Source organism: Pseudophryne corroboree, chromosome 5, assembly GCF_028390025.1.
Source record: "Pseudophryne corroboree isolate aPseCor3 chromosome 5, aPseCor3.hap2, whole genome shotgun sequence".
In the NCBI taxonomy this organism is placed as follows: domain Eukaryota; kingdom Metazoa; phylum Chordata; class Amphibia; order Anura; family Myobatrachidae; genus Pseudophryne; species Pseudophryne corroboree.
In genome coordinates, this window is record NC_086448.1 from 767,343,494 (window position 1) to 767,356,054 (window position 12,561).

At 46.1% G+C, this 12,561-nt stretch overlaps 1 protein-coding gene across 2 annotated transcripts in view; it reads left to right on the top strand.

The window, feature by feature from the left end:
- Window positions 1-12,561, top strand: part of ATP6V1C1 (ATPase H+ transporting V1 subunit C1) — a 138,941-nt gene that overhangs the window by 48,860 nt on the left and 77,520 nt on the right. For both annotated transcript variants that reach the window (XM_063924239.1, XM_063924238.1), the window contains exon 3: window positions 3,114-3,181. In XM_063924239.1, coding sequence (XP_063780309.1) covers window positions 3,114-3,181 — 68 coding nt within the window. The remainder of the gene's footprint in view (window positions 1-3,113; window positions 3,182-12,561) is intronic.

Genomic DNA, 12,561 nt, shown 5'->3' on the forward strand with positions numbered 1-12,561 from the left:
ATCGCGGCAATTTTTCGCCGTTTTTTAATTCGACTAAATTCGCCAGGTGAATTCCGGAAGGTGGCTTCCGGAATTCACCATATTCAATGAAAAACGGATTCGCCAGAGTCGCGGGCGAAAATCGGCCGATTTGGCGGATTTTGCCGCGATTTTAAAAAACGGTAAAAAACGGGAAAAACCCGAAAAAAAAAATGGCGTGGGGTCCCCCCTCCAAAGCATAACCAGCCTCGGGCTCATCGAGCTGGTCCTGGTTCTAAAATTCCGGGGGAAAATTGGCCAGGGATCCCCCGTATTTTTAAAACCAGCACCGGGCTCTGCGCCTGGTGCTGGTGCCAAAAATACGGGGGACAAAAAGAGTAGGGGTCCCCCGTATTTTTAACACCAGCATCGGGCTCCACTAGCTGGACAGATAATGCCACAGCCGGGGGTCACTTTTATGCCGTGCCCTGCGGCCGTGGCATTAAATATCCAACTAGTCACCCCTGGCCGGGGTACCCTGGGGGAGTGGGGACCCCTTCAATCAAGGGGGTCCCCCCCCCCAGCCACCCAAGGGCCAGGGGTGAAGCCCGAGGCTGTCCCCCCCCATCCAATGGGCTGCGGATGGGGGGGCTGATAGCCTTTTGTGATAATAAAAAGATATTGTTTTTTCCAGTAGTACTACAAGTCCCAGCAAGCCTCCCCCGCAAGCTGGTACTTGGAGAACCACAAGTACCAGCATGCGGGAGAAAAACGGGCCCGCTGGTACCTGTAGTACTACTGGGAAAAAAATACCCCCAAAAAAACAGGACACACACACCGTGACAGTAAAACTTTATAACACACTACCGACACACACATACTTACCTATGTTGACACGCCGACTGCCACGGTCTCCGACGATCCGAGGGTACCTGTGAAAAAATGATACTCACCTTCCAGCGTCCAGAGATAAATCCACGTCCAGAGAGATAAATCCACGTACTTGTAAAAAAAAAAGAACACGCAAATACCCGCTCCATACCGGACTAGAAAGGGGTCCAATGCTTTCACATCAGACCCCTTTCTCCCGAATGCCGGGACATCACGTGACTCCTGTCACTGAAGTCCCTTCAGCCAATCAGGAAGCGCTACTTCCGTGGCGCTCACCTGATTGGCTGTGCGCTGTCTGTACTGTGACAGCACATCGCAAAGCCGCTCCATTACTTTCAATGGTGGGAACTTTGCGGGTAGCGGTGGGGTCACCCGCCGGTCAGCCGCTGACCGGCGGGTGACCTTACCGCTAGCCGCTAAGTTCCCACCATTGAAAGTAATGGAGCGGCTTTGCGATGTGCTGTCACAGTACAGACGGCGCACAGCCAATCAGGTGAGCGCAACGAAGTTGCGCTTCCTGATTGGCTTAGAGACCTTTCTGTGACAGCTGTCACTGACAGGTCTCATTCGTGGAAAGGTGTCCCATGTGTCAGCATGGGACCCCTTTCAGTCCGGCATGGAGCGGGTGTTCGGTTTGTTTTTTTGCCAAGTACGTGGATTTATCTCTGGACCATGGCTGAGGTGAGTATATTGATCTTTTCTTTTCAGGTATCCGTGGATTCTACATGGAGAAGAGGACCGATGTCGGCGTGTGAACATAGGTAAGTATGTGTGTCGACGTATGAAATAAAGTTTTACTGTCGACGGTGTGTGTGTCCTGTTTTTATTTGGGTATTTTTTTCCCAGTAGTACTACAGGTACCAGCGGGCCCGTTTTTCTCCCGCATGCTGGTACTTGTGGTTCTCCAAGTACCAGCTTGCGGGGGAGGCTTGCTGGGACTTGTAGTACTACTGGAAAAAACAATATCTTTTTATTATCACAAAAGGCTATCAGCCCCCCCATCCGCAGCCCATTGGATGGGGGGGGACAGACTCGGGCTTCACCCCTGGCCCTTGGGTGGCTGGGGGGGGGGGGACCCCTTGATTGAAGGGGTCCCCACTCCCCCAGGGTACCCCGGCCAGGGGTGACTAGTTGGATATTTAATGCCACGGCCGCAGGGCACGGCATAAAAGTGACCCCCGGCTGTGGCATTATCTGTCCAGCTAGTGGAGCCCGATGCTGGTGTTAAAAATACGGGGGACCCCTACTCTTTTTGTCCTCCGTATTTTTGGCACCAGCACCAGGCGCAGAGCCCGGTGCTGGTTTTAAAAATACGGGGGATCCCCTGTCAATTTTTTCCCCGCATTTTTAGAACCAGGACCAGCTCGAAGAGCCCGAGGCTGGTTATGCTTTGGAGGGGGGACCCCACGCCATTTTTTTTTATGATTTCACCGTTCCAGCAATAAAAAAAAAATAATAATAATAATAATATTTTAAAAAATATAAAAATAATATTTGTGCCTCCAAAAAAAAAAAAAAAAAAGTACCTAATCCCTTCTAATATAAATAGATCTGCTATTCCCCCCAAAAAAAACACAAAAAAAAACATGTTTAAAATTTTTTTATTTGTTTTCACCCTCCAAAGTGTGGCGGATTGAAAATGACGAATTTGCTGTCTAAAAGCACTGCTGTCGAATTTCCAAACTTGAATTGAATATGCTTTGGTCGAATTGCAGCACTTGTATCATTGCAGAAAAGTCGAATTTGCAAAAATTCGAATTTTGAAAGTCCGTTTTTTGGTCGGAAAGCACTGAATTGCATAGGCGATTTTTTTTTTTTGGTCGAAAATGACCCGAAATTCGACAATTTCGGGAATTCGACCGCAATTGCATATACCCCAATATGCTTCTATCATGGGGTTAGGCCCTGTCTTGCTGTTTTAAAGAGACAGGAACCACACCCAAGCATATCGGTTAATAAACACCTGGGGAATTTCTTAACATTTGCTTTACATATGGACAATAGGGATGCAAGAAAAAGCGCGACACAAAAATTTTATATAAACAATAGGCTAGAACCCACAGCACTCATACATCTGCTGTGCCAGTGGTATTGTGACCACACCATTTAAATAAAAAAATCACACAAATTCAGCACTCACCTAATATTAACACTTCAAACTGGAATTCATCTGAATTCAGGGAATGTTAGTTGCAGTTAATTTTCCAAATTATAAGTGACATGATTTGATACACATTTCTTTCCCCACTTTTGTTTATTTGCAGGTCGGCACCCTCGATGTGCTGGTCGGCTTGTCTGATGAACTGGCCAAACTGGATACGTTTGTTGAAGGGTAAATGATATGTTTAATCACTTGCGTATATAAGTTTTTAAGGCTTTTCGACACCTTTCGGTACAATAATGTAGTAATAATTAAAATAATATTCGCTTTACGATAAAAAAAAACAAAAACATTAACAGCGTTTGTCTCCTGCACTTTAGATACATTAGTTTCGGTTTATTCAACCTGACGACGGCTGAATAAACCGAAACGTTGCAGCACAGACGCTGTGTACCTGTACGTCACTAATATCAGAATCCGTAGAGTGCCGCTTCAATTTGGAAGATATCTATCTATCTATCTATCTATCTATCTATCTATCTATCTATCTATCTATGTTAATGTAAATTGGTATCCGAACGTATACATTAAAATAAATGGTAGCTTACCCACTTGTATGTCCACCATTTAAGCCTATCGAAATCTTAAGGCAAGGCCAGTGAGGGTGAGGATTCTTTGTAGACATTTGTTAATTATTTTTATCATTACAATGACCTCTTCCAGGGCTTCCAGTAAATGTTCACAAAATGGAGTCATTGCGGGTGACAGTTTGTTCACATGTGGCTCATTGGGTGCTCTACAACAGAAGGAAAGGAGGGAAAGTCTTCAGGGTTCTGTCCAGAGCCTGATTATTGCAGTTTTACCTGCCCTGAGCTCTCTTAGGATGCACAAAAAATAAGAGGGGAGCTGACAAGTGGCCTTCAGGAACAGGTTTCAGGGTGCAGACAAGGCGCTCATTTTGGAGGACTCCCAGGAAGGTAGAAAGCGGTTATGAAACATATGTGGTGTGGTAGGTAGGTGTGATGCTGGGTGGGTCTTTCCATGTCCTGTAGCAGGTGCCAGCAGGCTTAAGTTAAACCACTGACTTAAAATGTGTTTCTACAAATGCCGTAGAATTCCTGTTTCTCTTAGTTCCCGGCAGATATATAGAGTAGATGTATTATCTTCCATGGACTGTTTTATTGCCTCTTGCAAGTACATATTTATTTGATAAGAACTAATACAGATATTAAGGGGTTAATCCAATGTACAGTGCATCCGGAAAGTATTCACAGCACTTTACTTTTTCCACATTGTGTTATGTAACAGCCTTATTCCAAAATGGAATAAATTCATTTTTTCCCCTCAAAATTTTACACACAATACCCCATAATGACATTTTTTGAGATTTTTGCAAATTAATAAAAATAAAAATAAAAAAATAAGAAATCACATATACATAAGTATTCACAGCCTTTGCCATGAAGCTCAGGTGCATCCTGCTTCTACTGATCATCCTTGAGATGTTCCTACAGCTTAATTGGAGTCCACCTGTGGTAAATTCAGTTGATTGGACATGATTTTGAAAGGCACACACCTGTCTAGAAAAGGTCCAACACTTGACAGTGCATGTCTGAGCAGAAACCAAGCATGAAGTCAAAGGAATTGTCTGTAGACCTCCGAGACAGGATTGTCTCGAGGCACAAATCTGGGGAAGGGTACAGAAAAATATCTGCTTCTTTAAAGGTCCAAATGAGCACAGTGGCCTCCATCATCCGTAAATGGAAGAAGTTTGGAACCAACAGGACTCTTCCTAGAGCTGGCCGGCTGTCTAAACTGAGCGATCGGGCAGAAGGGCCCTATCAGATAGGTGACCAAGAACCCGATGGTCAATCTGTCAGAGCTTACAGCATTCCTCTGTGGAGAGAGGAGAACCTTCCAGAAGGACGCCCATCTCTGCAGCAAGCCACCAATCAGGCCTGTATGGTAGAGTGGCCAGATGGAAGCCACTCCTTAGTAAAAGCACATGGCAGCCCACCTGGAGTTTAGCAAAATGCACCTGAAGGACTCTCAGCCCATGAATAACAAAATTCTCTGGTCTGATGAGACAAAGATTGAACTCTTTGGCGTGAATGACAGGCGTCATGTTTGGATGAAACCAGGCCAATACTATCTCTACAGTGAAGCATGGTGGTGGCAGCATCATGCAGTGGGGATGTTTTTCAGCAGCAGGAACTGGGAGACTACCCCTTTTCCACTAGCTCAAAAAACACGGGTAAATGCACGGGGGCGCGCATTTACCCGTGTTTTTGGCAAGTGGAAAAGGGTAAACCCGGATCAAGTGACCCGTGAATCCTACCCGGCTATTTACCTGGGTAGGACACGGGAATGATCCGGGTAGGGTGTAGTGTAAACGGGAGCCGTGTCGATGCGACACGGCTCCCGTTTACACTGTATGGATGGGCGGCGCTGGGAGATCATGTGATCTCCCTGCGCCGCCCCTGCCGTGTAGCTAGAAGCGTCACCAGCCCGGCATATGCCGGGTTGTGACTGCTAATGGGAAAGGGACCGAGCACGGGTCGCAGCAGGGGGCAGCTCCCGTGTCAGGCTCCCGGCTGCGACCCGTGCTCGTAGGTGTAAAAGGGGTGTAAGTCAGGAAAGAGGTAAAGATGAATGCAGAAATGTACAGAGACATCCTGGATGAAAACCTGCTCCAGAGCGCTCTTGACCTCCGACTGGGGCGACGGTTCATCTTTCAGCAGGACAATGACCCTAAGCACACAGCCAATATATCAAAGGAGTGGCTTCAGGACAACTCTGTGAATGTCCTTGAGTGTCCCAGCCAGAGCCTAGACTTGAATACGATTGAGCATCTCTGGAGAGATCTGAAAATGGCTGTGCACCAACGCTTCCCATTCAACCAGATGGAGCTTGAGACGTGCTGCAAAGAGGAATGGGCAAAACTGCCCAAAGATAGGTGTGCCAAGCTTGTGGCATCATATTCAAAGAGACTTGAGGCTGTGATTGCTCCTAAAGGTGCATCAATAAAGTATTGAGCAAAGTCTGTAAATACTTACGTACATGTGATTTCTTATTTTTTTTTATTTTTAATAAATTTGCAAACATAAAAAATTCACGTCATTATATGGTATTGTGGGGGTAATTCCAAGTTGATCGCAGCAGGAAATTTTTTAGCAGTTGGGCAAAACCATGTGCACTGCAGGGGGGGGGGGGGGGGCAGATATAACATGTGCAGAGAGAATTAGATTTGGGTGGGTTATTTTGTTTCTGTGCAGGGTAAATACCGGCTGCTTTATTTTTACACTGCAATTTAGATTGCAGATTGAACTCACCACACCCAAATCTATCTCTCTCTGCACATGTTATATCTGCCTCCCCTGCAGTGCACATGGTTTTGCCCAACTGCTAACAAAGGTGGTCATTCCGAGTTGTTCGCTCTGTAATTTTCTTTGCATCGCAGCGATTTTCCGCTAACTGCGCAATGTTCGCACTGCGACTGCGCCAAGTAAATTTGCTATGCAGTTAGGTATTTTACTCACGGCATTACGAGGTTTTTTCTTCGTTCTGGTGTTCGTAATGTGATTGACAGGAAGTGGGTGTTTCTGGGCGGAAACAGGCCGTTTTATGGGAGTGTTTGAAAAAACGCTGCTGTTTCTGGGAAAAACGCGGGAGTGGCTGGAGAAACGGAGGAGTGTCTGGGCGAACGCTGGGTGTGTTTGTGACGTCAAACCAGGAACAACAAGCACTGAACTGATCGCACTGGAAGAGTAAGTCTCGAGCTACTCAGAAACTGCACAGAGAAGTCTTTTCGAAATATTGCAAATCTTTCGTTCGCAATTTTGATAAGCTAAGATTCACTCCCAGTAGGCGGCGGCTTAGCGTGTGCAAAGCTGCTAAAAGCAGCTTGCGAGCGAACAACTCGGAATGAGGGCCAAAGTTCCTGCTGCAATCAACTCAGAATTACCCCCTGTGTGTAGAATTTTGAGGTCAAAATTTTTTTTATTCCATTTTGGAATAAGGCTGTAACATAACAAAATATGGAAAAAGTGAAGCGCTGTGAATACTTTCCGGCTGCACTGTAGGTGTGAGTTGTTGTGTTTCAACGCTGGCAACTGCACCAGAAATCGCACCCTTCACGGCCCGATTTCAGCCCTTGGGGACTGTGAGCACTCTGAGTGAGTTCGGGTTTCCGTAAAGTACTGAGGGTCAGTTGTATTAAGCCTGGAGAAGTAATAAAAAGTGATGAAGCAGTGATAAGTGCAAAGTGATATTGCACCAACCAATCAGCTCCAATATGTAAATTTACATATTGGAGCTGATTGGCTGGTGCGTTATCACTTTTCCAGGCTTAATACATCTGCCCCTGGCTCACAGGCGCGAGTGTGCAGATTGACCCCTAAGACACACATGTACATCAAATGCAGCTAAATGGCAATACTTTTAAATACTTCTGATATTTCTTTATTTTCTCTTACGTACTAGAGGATACTGGGGTTCCATTTAGTACCATGGGGTATAGACTGGTCCACTAGTAGCCATGGGCACTTTAAGAGTTTAATAGTGTGGGCTGGCTCCTCCCTCTATGCCCCTCCTACCAGACTCGGTTTAGAAAATGTGCCCGGAGGAGCCAGTCACAGCTAGGGGAGCTCCTGAGGAGTTTTCTTAGTTTTTATTTTTTTGAGTTTGTTATTTTACAGGAGGCTGTTTGGCAACAGTCTACCTGCTTTGTGGGACTTAAGGGGGAGAACGGCCCAACTTCCTAAAGAGTTAATGGTCCCGTTGCTCCGCTGACAGGACACTGAGCTCCTGAGAGTCATTCGCAAGCCCCACCACGCCGAGCATACCCTCCCGCAGCACGCCGCCACCCCTAACAAAGCCAGAAGATATAAAGAGTGGTGAGTACAGCGCCGGCGTCCCGGTTAGTGGGTCGCCGGCAGATATGGAGGCACAAGGGTAGGAGCGCAGCTCTGGATGCAGGCTGCGCTCCAGGAGGCTCAGACAGCATATGTATGTGGACGCTGCTGAGGGGCGCATTGAGCCACCACTGAACCCTACATTGGAATATAAGGTCTGACAGGGGTTCTAACCCACTGTCAGACATAAATCACCTCAGGCCAGTATAAAGAAAGTGCGGGAAGCCGCGCGCCATTATGGGGGGGGGGGGCTTCACTCAGAGCGGACCCAGCGGCTTACCAACGCCATTTTCTCCCTGCAGATCCCTACTACAGGACACTGACAGGGAAGCGCTGCCCCTCCAAACAACTCCAGCATATCTCTGCGGTGCCAGGGGGTTATAGAGAATGGGGGGGGTGAGGGGAAGCAACTAAATAGTACTGACTACCCTATTAAGGGTAGTTAGTCTGCGCCTGGCTTTTATTACTAGATTGGCTATATAACGCAAACAAAAAGAGAAAAGATACTACTTCACCAGCGCCTGCCCCATTTAGAGCGGGGTCCTCCACCTCTTACTTTCCGATACTATCTCTTATTAGGAGTATTCGTGTTAATTGGTACCGGAAAGAGAGAAAAAAGCAAAAATAGTGTAATACCATAAAAACACGAGCTTTAATTAACACATCATTCTAAAACATAATTCCAATATGGAAAACACTGGTCAATGACACAGCATGTGTCATAATTAGACAGAAACAATCACATAGAAAATCCACCCTCATGAGAGGAACAGAAGAAATGGCTGGTTACCGATTCCTGATGAACTGGCATGCGTCAGTTCTAAAGCGCATGTGAACCTCGGTGATCTCTCCCAGCTGCAGCAAGGGGGTCTCCCGGTCTCAGTATGATTCAGGCGTCGGCTCAGTCCATAAGTCTCAGTATCAGCATGTGGGGGAAGACCAGGCAAGGTACCCACGCGTTCCGACCCGCCTCGGGTCTTTCTCAAGGTCTGCTGCCAAAAGTGGAATGTTTCACTTGCTCCGAAAGTTCCGGTTATATCCCCACCCTCCGAATCCCATTGGTCCCAGCACAACTGATCCCTATACATTTGATTGTCTAAACGTCCATGATCACTGTGTGCTAAGACCATCCCCGCCTCTATGTATCACGTTGCTATGGTGACACCAATCGGCTAGTTCTCCTGTCAATCACGTGAGGATGGTCACGTGCATGTCCATTCCCGTCATCACGTACTGACGTGTGATGACTGTTCCTGTGGCGTCCGGCCGTTGTCATCGCAACCTGCGTCTCGTTCAGCTCAATGCAGATAAGCATTACGTTGACACGGCACGTTCGTGAAGGCAGATCACATGACCGTGACTATCGTCATCGTTCCGTCCCTCTCATCAATAGCGGTTGTCATGGAGATCCTCTTAGAGTCATAGGAGGATATCACTCAGTACTTTCCGCATTTGTGTCAATTTCTGGACATTAATTCAGCATTAAATCATTTCTAATAAGAGAAAACAAGGTTACTCGTATGTAACAGACTTTTGCAAGATGATGCAGTTCAAAATAAGCTAAATAACTGACCCTCCACCATTAATAGAGTTGGCGATTTCTTTGGGTGAAGAGAGGGAAGAAAGGTACCACATTTAATAAGGGACATTTTCAATGAAAAATGTCAAAAGTTAATCCCAATAAAAGATGAGGGAGTGAATGGACATTAGTTCAATAATGCAAATTGTCTAATGTTAAAGGGACTAACATAATGTGAATTAAGATGGTTCGATGCCTTGAATCCACCAATGCGGGGATGACCCCTAACATATGTTGGAGTCAGGGCACCGTCCTACTGTAGGTTATTTATAAAGGCGATCCTAGTGTGTAATTTATTAGGAAGGGAGAGAAAGAAGGGAGAAGCTAAAGGAACCACTTTATCTCGAATTCCAAATTCAGTCCCCCTGGCTGGAGGGTGCACAGGTCATAGATCATCTTCATTTCAGTTTTTGCTAGTTGTTGTGCTAGATCCCGCCGTCGCCAGTGACCCTTTACCCATTTTAAGCCTACAAATCGTTTTATTGCTTTGAAAAATGGGTAAAGGGTCACTGGCGACGGCGGGATCTAGCACAACAACTAGCAAAAACTGAAATGAAGATGATCTATGACCTGGGCACCCTCCAGCCAGGGGGACTGAATTTGGAATTCGAGATAAAGTGGTTCCTTTAGCTTCTCCCTTCTTTCTCTCCCTTCCTAATAAATTACACACTAGGATCGCCTTTATAAATAACCTACAGTAGGACGGTGCCCTGACTCCAACATATGTTAGGGGTCATCCCCGCATTGGTGGATTCAAGGCATCGAACCATCTTAATTCACATTATGTTAGTCCCTTTAACATCAGACAATTTGCATTATTGAACTAATGTCCATTCACTCCCTCATCTTTTATTGGGATTAACTTTTGACATTTTTCATTGAAAATGTCCCTTATTAAATGTGGTACCTTTCTTCCCTCTCTTCACCCAAAGAAATCGCCAACTCTATTAATGGTGGAGGGTCCGTTATTTAGCTTATTTTGAACTGCATCATCTTGCAAAAGTCTGTTACATACGAGTAACCTTGTTTTCTCTTATTAGAAATGATTTAATGCTGAATTAATGTCCAGAAATTGACACAAATGCGGAAAGTACTGAGTGATATCCTCCTATGACTCTAAGAGGATCTCCATGACAACCGCTATTGATGAGAGGGACGGAACGATGACGATAGTCACGGTCATGTGATCTGCCTTCACGAACGTGCCGTGTCAACGTAATTGCGATGACAACGGCCGGACGCCACAGGAACAGTCATCACACGTCAGTACGTGATGACGGGAATGGACATGCACGTGACCATCCTCACGTGATTGACAGGAGAACTAGCCGATTGGTGTCACCATAGCAACGTGATACATAGAGGCGGGGATGGTCTTAGCACACAGTGATCATGGACGTTTAGACAATCAAATGTATAGGGATCAGTTGTGCTGGGACCAATGGGATTCGGAGGGTGGGGATAAAACCGGAACTTTCGGAGCAAGTGAAACATTCCACTTTTGGCAGCAGACCTTGAGAAAGACCCGAGGCGGGTCGGAACGCGTGGGTACCTTGCCTTGTCTTCCCCCACATGCTGATACTGAGACTTATGGACTGAGCCGACGCCTGAATCATACTGAGACCGGGAGACCCCCTTGCTGCAGCTGGGAGAGATCACCGAGGTTCACATGCGCTTTAGAACTGACGCATGCCAGTTCATCAGGAATCGGTAACCAGCCATTTCTTCTGTTCCTCTCATGAGGGTGGATTTTCTATGTGATTGTTTCTGTCTAATTATGACACATGCTGTGTCATTGACCAGTGTTTTCCATATTGGAATTATGTTTTAGAATGATGTGTTAATTAAAGCTCGTGTTTTTATGGTATTACACTATTTTTACTTTTTTCTCTCTTTCCGGTACCAATTCACACGAATACTCCTAATAAGAGATAGTATCGGAAAGTAAGAGGTGGAGGACCCCGCTCTAAATGGGGCAGGCGCTGGTGAAGTAGTATCTTTTCTCTTTTTGTTTCCATTTTCTGTCTCTGGGGTTGGGAAAGCCCCTTTTAAAGATACTGCACTGACTAGCTGCTTATGCGCACTGTTGGGAACTATTTCAAACTCTTCTTCTATACGACCTGGCTATATAACGCGCTGTGTGGCTGGTTTCCTCATGCTCTTTGGCTCTCTGAAGGACTGTGGGAAATTGTCTGACATTTTCCTGTGTGTGTGTGTATGTGTGCGTATATCTCACATTACCATGTCAAAGGACTGTGTGTCTTGTACAGCGGGAGACGCAGTTTTTAAGAAAATCTGTAGAGGATCTGATGAATAAAGATTCGGGGGGGGGGGGGGTTTGTGGACACGCAGCTCTCGCCCAAGGGTTGCAAGCTATGATTGAGGCCATTAGGGACATAGTGTAAGTCACAGAGAAGGTACCTGTTGAAGACGAGGAGTCTTATTTTAATGTAAAAAAAGAAATCCTTGGTTACTTTCCCTGCATCAAAGGAGTTAAACTCCTTATATGAAGGAACTTGGGAAAATCTAGAGAAAAAATTCCAGATCCCCAAGGTTACTTATTTCCTTCCCTTTCCCTCAGGAGGATAGGAAGAATTGGGAAAACCCACTTATTGTGGATGCCTCTGTGTCTAGATTATAAAAAAAAAGTTGTTCTACCTGTCCCTGGCGCAGCCTCCTTAAAGGATACGGCTGACCGTAAAATTGAGACTACGCTCAAATCGCTGTACACAGTTGCAGGCGTGGCCCAGATACCCACTATTGCTTGTGCGTGGATCTCTAGGGCCCTTGTAAAGTGGTCAGGCACCTTACTTGATGATTTAGATTCCATGAATAGGAGTGAAATTGACTTGCTTTTGCGTCATATACAGGATTCTGCAAGCTTCATGGTGGAGGCCATAAAGGAAATTGGCCTGCTTAATGCACGGCTTACAGCTGTGGCAGTTTTGGCACGCAGAGGACTGTGGCTACGCCAATGGACTGCGGATGCAGACTCCAGGAGAAGTGTGGAGAGCCTACTCTTCACAGGTGAGGCCCTGTTTGGAGACGCACTGGATACGTGGATATACAAGGCAACTGCGGCTAAGTCGACATATCTTACTTCCACAGCTACACCAGCT